The sequence below is a fragment of the Prunus avium genome, chromosome 8 (genome assembly GCF_965620075.1).
Source record: "Prunus avium chromosome 8, drPruAviu1.hap1.1, whole genome shotgun sequence".
Lineage (NCBI taxonomy): Eukaryota > Viridiplantae > Streptophyta > Magnoliopsida > Rosales > Rosaceae > Prunus > Prunus avium.
In genome coordinates, this window is record NC_142291.1 from 26,110,190 (window position 1) to 26,130,694 (window position 20,505).

The window sequence follows — 20,505 nt, forward strand, 5'->3', positions numbered from 1 at the left end:
AATTCTTCAACCATTTACATAACCACTAACTATCTAGAATAACTTTCTATCCTCGGGATCTATCTATGTAAGAGGTCAATAAAATGCCTTTCACTGCAAGGAATTCTAAGACCACCCACTTGATGATAATCAAAGCCAAACTCTTCTGCAGCTTTACTCAACAAGTCTTGAAATGAAGGGCGGTTCAAGTAGGAAACTGGAATCACAAACCGCTTCGTCTTCTCTTCTTCCTCTCCAACGTAAACCGCAAAGCAGCCTTTTGGAACATCCAATGTTGTTGTTGTTGTTGATGATGCTTGATGTAAGAATTGATCAGACCTTTTATGTCTCCGGACAATGTGCTTAGCATGATGAAGAACTATGTCTGCTACACGAATGCCCATTTTAACTTAACCAAATGAAGCTTGAGCAGATGGAGAAAAATTGATGAAAGTTAGAACACTATTTTCAGAAACTGAGAGTTTTCCTTGAGTCTTGGTTTATGGTTCGTGAATTGTGTGTGCTTATTTATATAGAGGAGAGAGTAGCACATAATTTCTTCTCCATATTGATTGATGGGTGATGTCCAACTTGTACCTTGGAAATTTGTTGAACTCTGGCACCCTCAGAGACTCACATAGCCAACTTGGAATGATGGGTCACACAATATAATACTAAAAATACATAAAGTCAGCCCACTACACCCTATTCTCATTTCTCCAATGTTTTTTAATTGGGCATGTTCTTGAAGTGATTGGCTCAATAAGTGGCTTGGGAATCTGAAAGTTTGATGAAAAAACCTATTGGTATTCTTATGTAAGGTTTTTTAGGGTGAGAAATGTTGCGTCGATTCAGCTGCACCAAAATGGATTAAGCTGCATCTTCAACTTGTGATACTCGCAAGTGCACAAGCCGTTCGGTAGTATAGCATATGTAAGTGCGAGGTCGATTCCACAGGGATTGGTGATTGAATAATCCAATTCAGTTTTTCTACACAAAACAGAAAAACAAGAAAGAAAATAAATAAAACAAGAAAGAAAGAAAAGAAAATAACTCAAGTAGATGAGTTCCCAAGTTCAATTAGATTAACGGATTGATTCTAGCTAAAGTATGATTAAGCCATGGTGTTTGGTCCTAACCTTGTGTTCCTAATTCCCTAATTTGATCATTTGTTGTCTAACCTAAAATTAAGCATTAGGAACCCATTAAGCATAGAAGAACATTTTAAACAACCAAGTATGTATCTAATCCATGTTGTCGAATGTCCATACATACTCTTCCTATCCATAGTTCAATTCGAATTAAAGCATGGTGTCTACTCTTAATTCAAACCAAGATAGCTAATATGCAAGCCTAAATGGTGATCAATCATTCAAACTAGCATATTAACTTATAAGCATAATGAATAAGAACAAAAACCATAATTGAAACTTGGAAACTAATTAAACTTGAATACTTAAGAAAGAATGTACATTACAAATAAAATTAAAATAGAACTTGAAAACTTGAAGGAAAATTTAGTAAAATCATTTTGTTACAACAATTGACAACTTGAAAGGAAACTAAGAGAATGTGAGGGAGAGAAGGGAAGGGAGCTCTAGAGAAGTGTTTGAGAGCTCCCTCCCTTGGGGTGTGTTTTGAAGCTTGAAGACTTCTCTATTTATAGGGCTAAGAGGGAGGAACATCATGATGAATTCCAACACCACCATTCATCTTTTAATACAATCCATAACTCCCACTTCATCTTGTCTATGTTAGTGTGGTTGGAATCAATCCCATCCCATACTTCTTTTGCTACACCTCAAGCTTTCTTCACATGGGTGTTCAAAGGTGTTCAATTGTGGCTGCCTTTTGCTGCCAACCCATGTGGATTTTCTTTTGGTTGTTGGAAAAAAAATGATTCTTCTGAACCAGGCTTGGTGTAGGAAGGCCTGAGGTTTCAATATGTATCCAATGGGGCTCAAATTTGGATATGTCATAATAGACACCCATTGGAACAACTTTAATGAAGAATGCATTCCCATCTGAGTAGTACAAGTGTACATTTTGGGCCTTACAAGTTGACTGCCGAAAATAGACTGGAATTGACTTCATTGCAGTAAGTTTGTGGGCTTGTTTTGGGCTTGATCTTCCCTCCTACAAAATCTGGAAAAATATGGATCTTCAAACCCTTTGAATTATCTTTCCAAGCATATGTAGCCTAGCTCTAGGAAAAATCAGAAAGCCCTTCAAATGTGATATTTGGCCCAGTAATGCAGATGATGCAGAATTTAACCTTAAGTTGCCAAAACTTGTATAACTTTCTCTAGAAGACTCGGAATCATGAACCGTAAAATTCTCCAGAAACTAGACTTCTGCATTTTTCCAATGATATAAGGCTCACCATCTGGTTCATCTTGAGCAATTACAGTCCAATTCGTGAAGTTGACTGATCTGCAGACACCGTTTTGAGCTAACTTGTCTCCAAAATGCATTTAATGAGTCTCAAGCTTATTACACTGAAACAAACACAAAATTTATTAAAAGCACAAGTTTAACTCAAAAACTTAACCAAATCATAAGTTAGAAGGATACAAAATGATATGTAATTATGCACCGATCAAATACCCCCAAACCTAGATTTTGCTAGTCCTCGAGCAAAACAACACAAAACAAAGTTAAAAACAAAACAAGAAGTTAACTAAACCACTTCCGCAGGTAACTCAATTGCGTTGAGCATATGCAACAAGCCTTTAAACCTCTAGGCATCCCTAGTAGGAGGAGTTGTGTCTCCTGAGGGTTTAACAGAAATGATACCCACAAACGTTTTACTAACTCTACAAAACAAAGTGGTTAGAAAACTTATTAGATTTGTTAGTCTTTAAGCAAAATAAAAGAAACACAAAAACAAAAATAATTACAAAAACAAAAAAAATAAAAAAATAAAAATAAAAGTAAAAAATAAAACTCAAAACAATCTTTCCGAACATTTTCTGAAAAGAAATTGTCAAAACATAGAGAATATTGAGAGAAGAAAGTGGAAAGAGTAGAGAGAATGAGAGTTGTTGAATATTTTATGATTTTCACTTATGTTTTCATTACTTACAATCAACACATATATATACAAGTTCCTAAGACATTAGTCAAGCCCCCCAAGTTAGGCAACCAACCAAGTTAGGCAACCAAACTAATTAGGCAACCAAACTAGTCAAGCCCCCCAAATATTGTAGGTGCCAAACATAGTAGGTGCCAAACATTAATTGACTATTACTAGCCACATTAATTGACTACTAGACAACATAATTAACATAGACAAATTCAACATATGACAACTTCTAACATTCCCCCTCAAGTTGGTGCATAGATATCACCGATGCCCAACTTGATCAGTGAGTTGTGGAATACTCTGCTAGAAACTGCTTTTGTCAAAATATCTGCCAGCTGGTCTTCGGACTTGACAAACGGAAGCTGAATTTCTTTATTTTCAACTTTCTCTTTAATGAAGTGTCGATCCACTTCAACATGTTTGGTGCGATCATGTTGAACTGGATTGTGTGCAATGGATATTGCAGCCTTGTTATCACACTGTAGATGCATTCCTAATGTAGGTGCATATCCAATCTCTGTAAGCAATTTTCTCAACCAAAGAAGTTCGCAAATTCCTTTGGTCATTCCTCTGAATTCCGCTTCTGCACTAGACAAAGCAACAACATTCTGTTTCTTGCTCCTCCAAGTAACCAAGTTACCTCCCACAAATGTGAAATACCCTGATGTTGATCGTCTATCAGTGACATTCCCTGCCCAATCTGCATCTGTATAGCCACTGATATTCAGATGACCATTCTTAGAGAACATAAGTCCTTTTCCTGGTGCGGACTTCAAATATTTAAGAATCCGAAGAACTGCATCCATATGATCTTCACTTGGACAATGCATAAACTGACTAGCAACACTTACAGCATACGCGATGTCGGGTCGGGTATGGGATAGGTAGATCAGTCGTCCCACCAATCTTTGATATCTTTCTTTGTTAGTGGGTACTTGATTGGGATATTCCCCAAGGCGGTGATTCTGAACAATTGGAGTGTCCACAGGTTTGCAATCTAACATTCCAGTTTCTGCCAATAAATCTAGAACATACTTCCTTTGTGAGAGGAATATGCCTTGCTTTGATCGAGCAACTTCAATGCCCAAGAAGTACTTGAGTCCACCAAGATTTTTCATTTCAAACTCCTTTGCCAAACATTTTTGTAGTTGAGAAATTTCCTGCTTATCATTCCCAGTAATAATCATATCATCAACATAAATGATGAGAGCAGTTACCTTTCCTCCCTTGTGTTTTAAGAACAGAGTATGGTCAGAATTACTCTGCTTAAAACCATAAGTCTTCATTGCCACGGTAAAACGCCCAAACCATGCTCGGGGAGACTGTTTCAATCCATATAATGCCTTTCGCAATCTGCACACCACATTAGCAGGAGTAGATGTAACGTATCCTGGTGGGATATCCATGTAGACTTCTTCTGTGAGTTCTCCATGGAGAAAGGCATTCTTCACATCAAATTGGTGGAGAGGCCAATCGAGATTTGCTGCAATAGACAATAGCACACGAACGGTGTTAAGTTTTGCAACTGGGGCAAATGTTTCTTCATAGTCAATACCATATGTCTGCGTGTATCCCTTTGCCACAAGTCGTGCTTTGTATCGTTCAATTGACCCATAAGCATTGTATTTCAAAGTGTAAACCCATCTGCATCCGACAGTCCGTTTTCCTTGAGGTAAATTCTCCAGTGTCCATGTGTGATTTTTCTCCAGAGCATGCATCTCCTCCCTCATTGCTTGAACCCATTTTGGATCCTTCAATGCCTCACTCACTTTGGTTGGAATATGAATTGCGGATAACTGGTGTACAAAGCCTTGGAGGGGTGCAGATAATTTTTCCGCAGAAACATAGTTTGCAATTGGATACTTTGATACCTTGCCATTATCCGGTGAATACCGAATTGGCGGTTTTCCACGATTCTGTCTATCAGGTAATTGATAACTAACAGTTTCATCAACTAAAACAGTAGATGTAGTAGAATCACGTACCTCAGGAGTATTCTCAGGAGATTGATCAGCTGGTACTGAGATGTGAGGGGGGTCTTCATCATTATCGTCGGCGAAGTAGGCAAAAATATTGTGCTCTCTGCTGTGGAGCGACCGGTCGCTGGGCTCCTGGCGACCGGTCGTTTTTGTACAGATTCGAATTTCAGCTTCAGCGCTTGGAAGCGACCGGTCGCTGGGCTCCTGGCGACCGGTCGTTTCTGGACAGATTCGAAACTCAGTTTCAGCGCTTGGAAGCGACCGGTCGCTGGGCTCCTGGCGACCGGTCGTTTTTGTACAGGTTCGAATTTCACCTTCAGAACTTCTATGCGACCGGTCGCTTTTGGGCAGGTTACATTTTCTTCTGGACTTTTGGGATCCGTTTTGCTCCAATCTTCAAGTTCTTGAATTTCCATGGCCTCCTTGCCCAGTGGTTCTCTTTGTATGTCTCTGTGAGGCGGAGAGTTGGACATCGGATCATGAAAAAACATTTCCGATTCCATAAAAGTGACATCCAAAGTGACATATGTACGACGACTGGAGGGGTGATAGCATCGGTATCCCTTCTGATGGGCAGCATAGCCTACAAACACACATATGAGAGCACATGGATCAAGTTTGCCACGTTGATTCTTATGGAGGTGGACGAATGCTACACAACCAAAAACTCGGGGCGGAAGCATCTGAACGGAGGGCAAGGGCCCATGTTGGGCAAGTGCTTGTAATGGAGTCCGGAAGTCTAAAACTTTGGAAGGCATTCGATTGATGAGGTACACTGCGGTGACTATAGCATCATCCCAATGGTGGCGAGGAACATGAGCGCCAATCAAAAGAGCTCGTGCTGTTTCAAGGAGGTGTCGGTTTTTTCGTTCCGCAACACCATTCTGTTGGGGAGTTTGAGGACAAGTGGTCTCATGGATGATGCCATGTATCTGGAAGTAAGTCTGAAAATCATGGTTGATATATTCACCCCCATTGTCAGAACGAAGGACTTGAATCTTGGTAGAGAATTGAGTTTCAATTTGCTTGTGAAATGACTGGAATATAGGGAACACATCAGTTTTATTTTTCATCATGAAGAGCCAAGTCATGCGGGTACAATCATCTACAAAGGTGATAAACCACCGGAAGCCAGAAGTTGTAGAGATAGGTGAAGGACCCCAAACATCAGAATGTATCAAAGCAAATGGAGCAACACTTTTATTTGTACTTGATGGATAAGAGACTCTGTGACTCTTGGCTAAGATACAAGTATCACATTGGAAATCAGTGGTACAGGAATTCGAAAACAAATCTGGAAATAGATGTCTCATATAGCCAAAAGACGGATGCCCCAAACGCCGGTGCCATAACCAAAGTTGTCGATCCTTCCAAGTCGATGAGTGCTTCACACTATGTGCCTTTCCCATACTGAAATCATCCACATAGTACAACCCCCCTCTCTTAGTACCACGACCAATGATCTCCTTGGTGAGAATATCCTGAAATAAACAGAAATCGGGATACATAAGTACACAACAATTTAGTTGCTCAGTAGCTTGGCCAACAGATATCAATTTATTAGACAACGATGGGACAAGCAAAGTATTTTGAAGAGTAAGGGATGGAGAGAGGCCAATGGTTCCAGCACCAATCACAGGAGAGGTAACACCATTTGCGTTGGCAATACTTGTTCGTTGTGGTGTGGTTGTGCTTAGAAAATCGGTTGGATCAAACGTCATATGATCTGTGGCTCCTGAATCAATAATCCAACCTGTGGAGTCACTTGTATATGATGTATGAAATACATATCCACAGTTACCTGAGTTACTGAAAGATGAAGAGTCCTTTTCTGATGTTGAGGTAGACTCTTCATGAGGAATTAACGTTACCAGAGGATCCGAGGTGACAAGGGCAGCACGACCCGTTCCTCCAGCAGCAAGTTTACGAGCCTTGAGACCATCCCACCAATCTGGATAACCATGTAGATTAAAACAAGTTTCTCGAGTGTGCTTTGGATTCCCGCAGTGAGTGCAACCATTCCCATCTGTGGGAGCCTTGGGTCGAGAAGGTGGAGTAGTCTTATTGGCAGCTGTCTGTAGCTGGAGATGAGCAGTTGGAATTGGGCGAGAGGGTCGGTATGTTCCTTTTGTTACCAATCCTACTCCGGTTGGTGTTGGAGCTCCTAACATCACAGTTTGTTGGATATCTTCTCGTCGAACATGAGCATAAGCTTGCTCTACTGTAGGAAATGGACTCATTTGGAGCACATCACTTCGGGCTTTGTCTAGTCGATCATCCAAACCATCCAAGAAAATATAAACTCGATCTTCTTGGATGATATCATAGTATTTTTTGATATCCAACTCGCACTTCATCTCATTTGGACGGCGAAAATCGATTTCTCGCCATAAGCCTTGGAGATCATTGTAGTAAGCTTCAATCGAACCTCCCCCTTGTCGCATACGGGAGATTCGCCTTTTAAGATCATACACCTGGGAGGTGTCAGAGCCATCAAAGTAAGTTGTGGCTATTGCGTCCCATGGAGTTGATTAGCCACCCTTTCACGATTGCATTTTCTGTTCGCCATCGGTTGAATGTCGAGTCCGTCTGAGAAGGTGCTGGGAGTTCACCAGTGAGATATCCCAGCTTATCCTTGCCAGCAACATACATCTCAATAACTTGAGACCATAAGGCATAGTTGGAGCCATCCAACTTAATGCCAATTTGTGCAGGAGAGGTTTCGTAGGTAATAGTCGGGGTCGGGGTCGGGGTCGTATTCGATGTTGATGCTTGTATCTTCATCAACTCAGCCATTTGAGCAGCAAATTCGGTGAAAGTAGTAGGATCGGTGGTGCTACTTTCAACATGGGAAAAATCATCTTCTCCCATGATGGAAACAACAATTCAAGACTAGAGTCAGCAAGATCGCTGCTCTGATACCATGTCAAAACATAGAGAATATTGAGAGAAGAAAGTGGAAAGAGTAGAGAGAATGAGAGTTGTTGAATATTTTCTGATTTTCACTTATGTTTTCATTACTTACAATCAACACATATATATACAAGTTCCTAAGACATTAGTCAAGCCCCCCAAGTTAGGCAACCAACCAAGTTAGGCAACCAAACTAATTAGGCAACCAAACTAGTCAAGCCCCCCAAATATTGTAGGTGCCAAACATAGTAGGTGCCAAACATTAATTGACTATTACTAGCCACATTAATTGACTACTAGACAACATAATTAACATAGACAAATTCAACATATGACAACTTCTAACAGAAATGACTCATGCACATGACTCAAAAGTTAAAAGCTCAATTTTAGACATTATTTACAAGGCGGCAAAGTTCAAAACACAACATGCTCAAAGTGTAGTAGTGTGATAGCCAAATGCAACAAAGTCCCCAATCTTAGTTTTCACACAATTTCAAAAATCAAACCAAGCACAAATGCAACTTCAAATCTCACCAAAGTTGTCCTCTCACAAATGAATCACTCAGAAGAGGGCTACAATGCAACACTCAGTTATAAACATGAGATTAGAGTTAAATCATAAAGGACTTAACTCAAAATAGGAAGATGAAGAACTTGCATTAATATGATCTCAAGAAGGATGCCAAACACTTAAAAGTAAGAAAATGCATGCAATTCAACCATATGACATTTAAGATCAATTTAGGTCTTTAACATAGGTTGTAATGGGGCCAATGGTGTAAGGTGAGTAAGAAATGAAAGGTATGGATAATACAAAGTCCAAGGAACTCAAAAATGTAAGAGCATAAAATAATTGTTTACAAGACTTCGAATTATCATGATTAGATTTTTTTTTCTTTCATTTACATTGATTCATACTCCTTTCCTTTAATTGAACAAACACCAATTTATTTTGAGGCCAATAAAGAAACCCAAAAATGAAATTTCATTCAACCATCACATAATCACAACTTTTCTATTTTCTTCCACCAATTGTGTGATTTTTTTTTTTTTATTATTATTATTTTTGAAATGTAACTCCCCTTCCCAAACTTAGTGTGAAAAACACATCCAAATTAAAGCTCATGAGTTCCTTAGAAAGGTAAATTCTTGTTTTTCAGGCTAAGGTTAGGAATTATAATTGGTAAATGAAAGAAAAGGTTTACATGTAGGCTCAAAATGGTTAACAATGGAAAATCATGCATAAGCATGCATAAGGTTAGCTTGAAAGGCACAAACGATCCAAAGAGGGCCTTAATATCACTTCTTAAATGTCATGAAATCAAATTGCATAAGAATGAATGACTTTTAAGTGTTCAACCAAATCAATGAATAATGAGATCAAACAACAACTTTGATGACAAGAAAATAAGAGTATGTGTATAACACTCATGAAATGAAGCACAAGGCTCAAAAGCTCACATTGTATGGTTATATAAGTCTAATTTATGCTTGATACAATTCTTTGGGTCATGCAAATCCTTTAATTGGAAAATTATGAAACAAATGGCAAGTGCAAAGGTTTCGAACATATCATGCTAGAATGATGCCAAAAATTTATTTATTTATTATTTTTAATAAAATGAAATCCAATTTTCATTTAAGTCATGCAAACATTTATCACAATCTCATCATATGTGTTCGGAAAGTGACTCAAAAATAAAAAAAAAACAAGACTCAAAATAAAAAGGAAAAACAAAAAAACAAAAAACAAATAAATAAATAAAAATTACTTACTAAACTCCAATACCCCCAAACCTAGAAATGAACATTGTCCTCAATGTTTAAAATTTAGGCACAAGCAATGTCATTATAACAAATGAAGGTATTAAAGCAAATAAAAATCACAAAACACACAAGAATACAAAAATAAAATAATTATAAAATAAAAATTACAAAACAAACAAACAAATAAAAAGAAATGAAATAGTAAAACACTCGAAACAGAAAACCCTAAACAGACAGTCTTATGCAAACCAAAACCCAAAATGTTTGAAGCCCAAAGCAAAAGAAAGTTAACCCACTTTTAAACCTAAACAACGGTGAAAACCCGACCCACAATGAAATCCGAAGCCCACACGTTTTTTATTATTATTTTTTAATTTTTTATTTTTAAGATGACACATGAATTGGGAGTGCAAAGACGAGATTTTTGAGAAGAGAGAATGTGGTCCCTGATGTCTCGGCTCCTGTGAGTCACGGGCAACAAAGTGAGGGACGTGTCACATGCAGAGGCCCCTCACACATTCCCAAGCCAGAATTATTGGCCTCTTGGGTGAAGCGGGACGACTTTTTCACTTTGAAGGTGGTGAAAGGTGAAAAATGCAATTAAGGGGGGTTGGGGAACGGGTGTGGCGACAAATAGAGATAAGCCATAAGGGCCGCGCAGAACTCAGAAGCGCAGTGGCTAGGGTTAAGCAGAAACTAAGTCTATAAAAGAGAAAGAGAAAGAGGGGGGAAAATGTTCGGTTCATTTTTACACATGATTTATCATGTTATTCACCCATTATTTTGAGTTAGTTCTTGACATTTTATAGCTTTTTACTTCCTTTTTGTGTTTTCATAGGTTTTACCTTGGTTAGAATGAAAATGAGCTAAAAGTGCATTATTGGTTATAAATTCTGATTTTTGTTCATTTTCGTAGGTCAACTTCTTGGCCTCGGATCAGCATGCTCGGGTGCTCGGGTGCTCGGATGAGGTGAAGATCTTCATGAAACTTGTTCCAATGGATGTTAACTACAACATATCCGAATTTGAGCTCCATTGGACAAGTGTAGCCTATCCAACTGATCTAACAATTGATGCTGGCTCTGGAAATCTGTTTTGGGCTAGTTTTACTTTCACTTGGTGTTACCTCATTTTTACTTGTTACCATGCCTTTTGGTAACAAGAAATTACTTTGGTTAAGAGATATTTTCTGAAGCAATGAGCATCTTGGTGAAGACAATAACAAAAGAACCCATCATGGCAAGGGGACAAAGGCTAAGGCTTTAACAAAGGTGGTAGTTTTATATTAAAAGTAAAAGCTGGAAAGGAGGAGAGAGGAGAGCAAAGAGCATCAGCCATTGCAATCGGATTCATTATTGAATTTTGCAGAGATTTTGGAGCTGGAGATGAAGCTTGGAGCTAGGGAGCTCAAGGAGGAAGACAAGGGCAACAAAGCAAAGAGTGGAAGAGATTTCCACCATTGAAGACCTTGAGCTCCCATGTTCACAAAATCTGTAACTTCTTTCTAATTTTGTTTTGAGTTTGTATTTGAAATAAGTATGAGCAACTAAATTCCATAGCTAGGGCTTAGGTTGAAGCCCTAAACATGAAAACCTTATTGTTTTGATGCTTGAGTGTATAAATTTCTAGATATTCTTGATGAATTCCAATTCACCAAATTAATCTATCCTTGATGTGTGTTTTTCCTTGGTTGGCCATCTTTGAAAGCATGCTTCTTGTGATTGTTGGGATTATGTGTATCTTCATGTTGTCCTAAGCAATAAATGGATGAAGTAAGAATCATCCATGTGAATTGGTTTCTTGAATACCTAATGTAAACACCATGCTATTAGGATTCTTGTGATGTTCATATTCTCTTTTAACTTAATGGGTTTTCCTTGTAATTGAATCGAAGTACGAACCATACCTAGGTTCGGTTATGGGGAGGGCACAAGTATTGTAGCACGAACCATGCACTTTACGTATATTAGAGAGAATCAATGCGTCTTGAGCCACGACCCATGGTCTTGATTGCGAACATCTTCATCAACACGTTTAGAGTTCATCACTTGAGTATCCATGAACATTGGTAGAATTGTTTAGGGTGGATTCCGAAACCCTAGTGTTTGTTACTTGGTACTTTCACATTTTGATAACTCATCTCTGCCATTCTTGTTAAATTTAGAGTTCATTTACTTTCATGCATTAGAATTAGGTCACTTGAACCAAACCAAACCCCCCCCCCCCCCCCCACCCCAAGTGTGTTGTGTGTGTGTGTTTGAAACGTTGTGTGTTTTATTTATTGAATTCTGTTTATTTTCGTAACTGTTTTGGACTTTTGGTCCACGCTGTGTTCTTCGTTTTTCTGTGCTAAATCCAACCGTATAAAGAACGTGAAATTTGGATAAACGGTTGGAAAGTTATAGGCAAAATACTGGACAGAGGTCGAAACTGGAAAAACAGAGAAACAAATCTGCCCAAAAACGACCGGTCGCACATGAATCTGTCCAAAAATGACCGGTCATCACTGTTCACGACCGGTCGCACTGTTCATTTTCACTGTTCATGGCACTGTTCACAGATGATAAAAAGGTGATAGAAAGTGCTGTTTCTGTTTTTCTTTGGTTTCTTATGTTGTTTCATTTCTTTTACATTTCTTTACTCATTTTTAGTTTCCAATTTGAATTTGTGCATTTGTGGTGTGTTAAATTAGTGTTCTTTACGTACTCAAGTTAGAACTTATAGGAAGCCGACAAGTTCTTCGTGGGATCGACCCCGTACTTATATAATCTATACCTCAATAGATTCGTGCACTTGCAGGTATTTTTAATTGGTTGTTTGCACATTAATTTGTGTCCTTTTACGAGTACAACAGAAAACACACAACTCAGAAACACACAAAAGAGAAAAGAAAGAAGAAAAGAAAGTGAGAAATCAAATGGCCTCTTCCTACCCATTTTCGTTGGATCTCAACCTAGCTCCACCGACTCAGACACGAGGCCAAGCAATGGCACCAGTATGGATGCCCTACTTTGCCTTCGCACGGGGGCCTGTGACAGTAACTGACTCAATACTCCTGGACAACGATGTTGTCATTGGAGTGGCTAGAAATTTAGTGACTCCTAAAGATATACGTGTGCTGGGGACAAGGGATGACAACCGGGTCTTGAGCGATGCCCTAGCACTGAGCGTGCAGAGTACGGCAACAGTCGCAAGTTTGGGTCATCGCCTACTTGCGAAGTCCCATGAGGTAGAGGTGCTGAAAGGTCAGTTGGCGGCGGAGCGAAGTATGGTTGAAGAGTGTCAGAGTGCTATAAAAAGTTTGAAAAGAGAGAGGGCAAGGATAGTGGAGGTGAATCGACACCAGCTAGAAGTATTGCGGGACGAGAATAAAAACCTATCAAAAATGGTAGATTTGTACTCTCGCAACATGCGAAAGCAGCTGGAGGACCTAGACCGACCGGGTAAACGCAAGCAAGCAGATCGCGAGAGTAATTACGCTCAAGCTAAGATTGCGATCTTTGGGAGCTCAAGTGATGAGTCCCAAGAGGCTGTGCGTGAAGCCCTGGAAGAGGACAGCCATAGGGCCAAACTAAAGGCTCCTATGGTCGAGACATCGAGCACTGTGAAAAAGTGATTTCCAATGTTTTTATTTTAAATTTTTTTACTTTGGTTGTTTTTGTTATTGTTATTTTGTTTCGGAAATAAAAGAGTAAGGTTGCAAAAAGAAAAAGAAAAAGAAAAAGAAAACACACTTCCCAAATTAAATAAAACAAAGACGACAAACGGAAAAGAAAACACATTTCCCTAACTAAAATAAGACAAAGATGATAGCCGAAAGGGAAAGGCAAAAACACAAAGCACTAGAAAATGAAAGTAACGGGCAAAAACATAAAACACCAGAAAACACGGAAGTAATAAATAAATAAATAAATAAAATGAAAGTAAAGGTGCTCCCCTTTGAAGCGATTAGGTCGAGCATGCCCGGGAAATCCAAAATGGTGTTGGCTCCCTCATCAGCATATGTCTATTTAAACCACACCTCTGCAAGCGGATGATACCCTGCATTTCTTCCTGCAAACTCAAGGAAAACCATAAAAAAAATTCAGAAACAAAACAATGACATCCTCATGCACTCACCTTGATGATCTCAACCTTGAATTGTCCCTTGCACCTCCGAATGTCCAGATAAGGGCTCCTCCAAACTCTGTCTTCCCAAATTCCTCTTATCATCATGGCTCGGCCTCAAACTTCTCTGAGGCGGTGCCGATTCAAGCTGTACTGCCGGAAGGCATGACTGTGAGAAGGCTCACACCGGCGGTTCATCTGCATGTGGCACAGCGGTCGGACAAGGTGGCAGTGGAAGAGTCTCACACTTTAACCGTGTAACACGCGGTCTCCACCACAAATCTAGGCTTGCGCCTACTAGCGAGGACACAGGAGTGTGTAGCGCTGACTGAGGAAGTAGCTTCCTTGAAGGCTCAGGTGGCGGACTTGCAGAAGCGGCTCTACAGTGCCAACCAACATGTAGAAATGCTGCAAAAGAGAAATGAAGACCATGTAGAGCTGCTGCAGATTCTACAAGTAAGAGCAAATAGAAGCATGCCATGATGATGAGGATGAAGATGATGAAGATGAAGAAGAAGAAGAAGAAGTTGTTATTGTTGTTTTTTTTGTTTTTTTTTTTTAATGCAATGTTTGAAGTGAAATAAAGTTTGTTTTTAACACTCAGAGAAAAAAAAAACTAACTAACCATACCATGTAAATAAATACATAAATTAACTTAACAAAACAAAAACAAAGTCTCAACAGAAAAGAAAACAAAGAAAATAAAAAAAAACTTAATTTAAAAACACATGAATATACAAGCAACTCACGGATGACCAGTTAAGGGCCTCAGAAAACACAGCTAGGGGATCCGGGAAGGTTGGAGGGGTCACAATGGTCCCGCTTAAAACCCAAACTTCTTAGACACCGAAGGTGTTGCCTAAAGAACTCCTAGACACTGTATTGACGGAAGTGCTTACTGGAGTTACCATAAGTTAGCTCATATGAAAAATCTTTTTTTTAAATTTTTTTTTTTTTAATTTTTAAAAGATATTCTCGTAAGAAAAAGAAACAAAAACAAATTAAGATAACATGAAACAACAAACCATAAACGAAAATGAACTAAGTACTCTAAACAAATTCAAACAAACGACATAAATTGTTGTACTAAAAGAAACAAACCAAGAAACCAAAGAAAAACACAAACAGCACTTTCTATCACCCGTTTATCACCATTTGGACAGATTCGTTTCTCTGTTTTTCAGCTTCGACATCTGTTCAGTTTTTAGCCTATAACTTTCCAACTGTAAGTCCAAATTTCACGTTCTTTATATGGTTGGATTCAGCACAGAAAAACAAAGAACCCTGCGTGGATCAAAAGGCAAAAACAATTACGGAAATAAACAGAATTCAAAGAAGAGAAAGGATTGAAATGCTTCCCCTTGAAGCGATTAGGTCAAGCATGGATGCACTTGGAGGTCGACTTCTCCCACTGCTCCACACTTCCCATTCTTATGATTGAGGTTGGCATCTCTCTCCATTTTTATTAAGCTGTCATAAATTGCTAAAACAAACACACAAACTTGAAATGGAATTAAAAGGATTAGGAAATAAAAACTAAAATGAAAAGGAAAATCAACACACATCCAATTCCATGTTTCAAAGCAACAAGCACCAATGGGTTGTGTAAGCTGGGACTTAAACCCAGTTCTCTTGCTTGTTGGGCAATTATCCTTTTCTGTTGGACTACAAACACAACTTGTCCATTAACGTCATTACCTTTAAAACAAGAAATTGTCTAGTTAAGAAAAAAAAATAAAATAAAGTAATAAAGCCAAATAGAATCAAACAATGTTACCGATCCCCGGCAACGGCACCAAAAACTTGTTGCATCGATTCAGCTGCACCAAAATGGATTCAGCTGCATCCTCCTCTTGTGATACTCGCAAGTGCACGAGCCGTTCGGTAGTATAGCATATGTAAGTGCGAGGTCGATTCCACAGGGTTTGGTGATTAAATAATCCAATTCAGTTTTCCTACACAAAACAGAAAAACAAGAAAGAAAATAAATAAAACAAGAAAGAAAGAAAAGAAAATAACTCAAGTAGATAAGTTCCCAAGTTCAATTAGATTAACGGATTAATTCTAGCTAAAGTATGATTAAGCCATGGTGTTTGGTCCTAACCTTGTGTTCCTAATTCCCTAATTTGATCATTTGTTGTCTAACCTAAAATTAAGCATTAGGAACCCATTAAGCATAGAAGAACATTTTAAACAACCAAGTATGTATTTTCTTTCAGTTTTCAAAGTTCTCTCAGAGTTATAGACCTGAGGCAACTACAAAAGTTGTGAGTGAGAGTGGAGTGTGAGTGTCCTGCGTGGCATTGCTTGCTTTCACTGAACTAAGATTTCTGTAAGTTTTTACTTTGTTTGTCAAAGCTTCCTCAGTTAATAATATTTCCAATTAATATTATTTTCTGAGTTATTTTTATATTATTTTCTGAGTTATCTTAATAATCCCTCAAGTTCTAATTTATGAGTATACAATTATTCTCAATAATTTGTATTTTCAATTTAATTCAATCCAGTTATCTCATAGTTTTTCATTTATACAGTTTATTCTCTTATGTTCATTGTCTACTTAATTTATGATAGGTTTATATATTTATATTTTAATAGTGTGCATATATATACATTTATATATGTATATACACATATATACATATATTATACATATATTACATATATTATATACATATACATGTGTATTATACTATATGTGTATATAATATTGTAATATATGGGTATATTATAATAATAATAATAATAATAATATATGTTATTATTTTACAATATAATATATGAATGTCATACATTAGTGAGCATTGGACTAGTTAATCTTTCCCTTCAACATGGGTTTATTAGTCCCCTTCTAAGGAGGTGTTTTTGGTGGGCCCGATATTAGCAATTCCATTTAAGACTAGGGTTAGATGAAACAAACATGGGACTAAATTTAGTCCAAGCCAGTCCAACCCAATCCTGTGTAACAAACGACCCCTGAGTATATACTTGAGAGAAAGACGGCTGGTTGGTGATGTTCAAATAAAAGAAGAAGAAAAAAGATGGCTGGTTGGTCACAAGAGCATCATACTGTAAAGAATCTATGAGTCGAATTAAAAGTACAATATTTCTCCCTCCCCGAGCCTAAAAAAAATGTACAAAATGTAGAAATTGTCCCTTTTACAAAATTGTAACAGATTACATTGTTCATGTAATTGCACTCCATCACCCCTCACAATGAATTCAAGTGAGAAATGAGATCAAGGAAGGCATCTTGTCTGCAGGGAATTGTTAGACCACCTGTTGGATGATCGAATCCGAATTCTTCTTCAGCCTCACTTAGCAACTCTTGAAATGCAGGCTGGTTGAGGAATGATATAGGAACGATGGATCGCTGTTTTTTACTCTCCCCAACATAAACTGCAAAATACCCTTTTGGGACATCCGCTAGATTAGTTGAAGCTCCTCTGTTTGTATTTGAAAAAGATCGCCAAAGAAGCTTCTTCGCAGGAATTACAGCAGGCAGACGGAAACCCATTGCTGTAAATCTCAGAGCAGAAAGACTAGTACTTCATTAAGTTTGTAAAATCTTGAAGAAGATCACAAGAAGATGGAAAACAAGGAAAACTATATAGTACTTGATAATTTGTAGTAGATGTAATTTGGTGGCCACAAACCCAATCATATGGTTTATATAGTGGAAAGATCATGGCGGATAGCCTCTGTTGAAGGAAATCTACAGTGAAGGCAAATGCAATCTGGATGGGGTATAGAAGGGAACAAGGGTTTATGAGGGATCACATGGTTCTGTCTGCCACATATCATCAAGCATTTAGGCAAACTATGTGGAGCAAATTAGGCAAGATGTGATTCAACAGATAGGAAGTCTCAATCAGTGCCAAGGTCTTGGTTATGAAATGGATGACAGAGCCATGTGAACTTTACAACGCTAGTGTCTCTTCTCTTGCCAAGACCCACTCAATTGGCTCAAAGACCATTCATTCAGTCGAAATTGCCTCATCACCAATCATTTTAGATAACAGATGGCTTTCAGCATACACCTTTATCTACATATATATATATATATATATATATATATATATATATATATATATATGATCAGGTTCAGGAGTAAATCAACACGAGTTTACTAGTTCCTAACTCCCAAGTAAAGCTTTCTCTGTTTCACAAGTCAACTGAAATCTTCATTGTTGGTTTTCTTGTTGAGAAATTTTAAACCATGGGTTTCCAGTTCCCTGGTATTGTACATTTTAAGAAAAATCAAGCACCTTCAAAGGCTTCGGACGTTCTGTTAAGCTCATAATTTTATACATATACATGCCCTATTTACTTACTTCTTTTGCTTAGTTTCTTAGATTTCTAAGTTATTTGCCTCCCTTTGTGTGTTTTGTAGGCAAATAGAGCAAGAGAGCATAATTCATGCAATTGAAGCATGTTAAGGCCTAATTTGGATGAATGGATGAAGAGCTTAAAGACAAACTCATTTTGGCTACAGCCCCCTGCCAGTCCAGTTCCGTAGGTCATATTGCAAGCTTTGTTTCAACAACCTACATAGCTCGAATGAGGCCACATTCTTCATGAAAGTTGTTCCAATTGGTGTGTACTATAACATATCCAAAATTCAGCCCCATTGGATAAATCTGGAGTCCGTTACCTAGCAAACACAGAACCATGCTCAGGATGGATCTTATCAGCGCGGAAAATGAGTTAGCAATTTGTTTCGGCCTTAACTTCTTCCTCCGACCTTGGATTGGCCCAAACAACATATGGCTGGAAAGAAGACATTCTGAACTTCAATTTCGAGTGCTTAAAGTCCTAATTTGATTAAGAGAAGCCCAAGTTGTAAGCCCTTGAAGTTGCTGGTCATGCTGACCTCAGCATGTGCTGGTTGGATGCTTGGTCATGGTGAGCTAGGTATGAGCTATCATTTCTGGTTGGAAGCTTGGTCATGGTGACATGAAGATGATCTAGGGCTGCTGGTGGGATCTATTGGTGAAGTGCATCAACCAATTCAAGATTTTCTAATACAAGTGCATCACCCAATTTAGATTTTCTAATACAAGTGCATCAACCATTTCAGATTTTATAAAACAAGTGTTGTATGCATTAGCCATATTGAATTCAGATTTTCACTTCCCCTAGGCCTATAAATAGGGAAGTTCTCTAAGCTTGTAAACACACCCCAAGGGGGGGAGCTCTCAAACACTTCTCTAGAGCTCCCTTCCCTTCTCTCCCTCAAATTCTCTTAGTTTTGCTTTCTAGTTCTCAATTCTAGCTTTCTTTAATGTTTTCTTAGTTGTAATTTATTTTTCTTGTAATGTACATTCTTTCTTAAGTATTCAAGTTTAATTAGTTTCCAAGTTTCAATTATGGTTTTTGTTCATATTCATTATGCTTATAAGTTAATATGCTAGTTTGAATGATTGATCACCATTTAGGCTTGCATGTTAGCTATCTTGGTTTGAATTAAGAGTATACACCATGCTTTAATTCGAATTGAACTATGAATAGGAAGAGTATGTATGGACATTCGACAACAGGGATTAGATACATGCTTGGTTGTTTAAAATGTTCTTCTATGCTTAATGGGTTCCTAATGCTTAATTTTAGGTTAGACAACAAATGATCAAATTAGGGAATTAGGAACACAAGGTTATGACCACACACCATGGCTTAATCATACTTTAGCTAGAATCAATCCATTAATCTAAATTGAACTTGGGAACTTATTTGCTTGAGTTATTTCCTTTTTTCTTGTTGTATTTATTTCCTTTCTTTTTCATTTTTGTTTTGTGTAGGGAAAATGAATTGAATCATTCAATCACCAATCCTCGTGGGATCGACCTCGCACTTACATACGCTATACTACCGAACGGCTCGTGCACTTGCGAGTATCACAAGTTGAGGATGCAACTGAATCCATTTTGGTGCAGTTGTATCTACGCAACACGTTCCTAAAGGCTATTTTGCAGTGTATGTTGGGGACAGCCAGAATAAGCGGTTTGTGATTCCGCTATCATACTTGAACCAACCTTTGTTCCAAGATTTGTTAAGTCGAGCTGAAGAGGAATTTGGATATGATCATGCAATGGGTGCTATCACAATTCCATGCAGCAAAGATTCGTTCCTTGATCTCATTTCTCGTCTTGGTACATGAACAGTGGCTAACATTCCAATGTCTATGGACACAATTTTGACACCAGTGAGTGGCTGCATCAGTACCAGGGTCACTTACTTGTCTACAAGGATAAATGTTTGCATCCTTGAGGAGATGGAAAGTCTGGCTGAACTGAAGGAGGGTCTTGGATTGATCATTCAAAGAATGATATCACATCAAAGGGTGTCATGGACAAAAACCTTTGACAATTCACTGGCTGGAAGATCAAACTGCCTGACAGGTGAGGATCAAAAGGCAAGCCCCAGCAGTCATATGTTCACAGAACCTATGAATTTGATAGATACATATCAGGATTTTCTATTTTCAACCCCATGTAATTAGGTTTTCTTGATAGATAAATTGAGAATACTACTTTCTTATTAGATTCTGGTAGCCAAATAATGCAAGTAAGAATCACCATAAGCAGCAGATTTTCACGAAAGTCACAAATGAAATACCAAATTTCATTTCCGTCTTCTGCATAGGACTTGTTCTGTTAGAAAATTTGTTGCTAT

At 38.2% G+C, this 20,505-nt stretch overlaps 3 protein-coding genes across 3 annotated transcripts; 1 reads left to right on the forward strand and 2 right to left on the reverse strand.

Annotated features, from left to right (window-relative positions):
* Nucleotides 1–59: 59 nt before the first annotated feature.
* LOC110745671 (auxin-induced protein 15A-like) lies at nucleotides 60–383 on the reverse strand. Its single transcript, XM_021945790.2, has one exon. It carries the CDS (start codon nucleotides 381–383, stop codon nucleotides 60–62), a length of 324 nt encoding a protein of 107 aa, XP_021801482.2.
* Nucleotides 384–16,882: 16,499 nt separating this feature from the next.
* Nucleotides 16,883–17,801, reverse strand: LOC110771028 (auxin-induced protein 15A-like). The gene has a single exon (XM_021975264.2). The coding sequence runs from the start codon at nucleotides 17,348–17,350 to the stop codon at nucleotides 17,045–17,047; it is 306 nt and encodes a 101-aa protein (XP_021830956.1). The 5' UTR covers nucleotides 17,351–17,801; the 3' UTR covers nucleotides 16,883–17,044.
* Nucleotides 17,802–18,052: 251 nt separating this feature from the next.
* LOC148292405 (auxin-induced protein 15A-like) lies at nucleotides 18,053–20,368 on the forward strand. The gene is made up of 2 exons (XM_088246162.1): nucleotides 18,053–18,116; nucleotides 19,782–20,368. Exons 1-2 carry the CDS (start codon nucleotides 18,053–18,055, stop codon nucleotides 19,988–19,990), a joined length of 273 nt encoding a protein of 90 aa, XP_088102288.1. The 3' UTR covers nucleotides 19,991–20,368.
* Nucleotides 20,369–20,505: the final 137 nt, after the last annotated feature.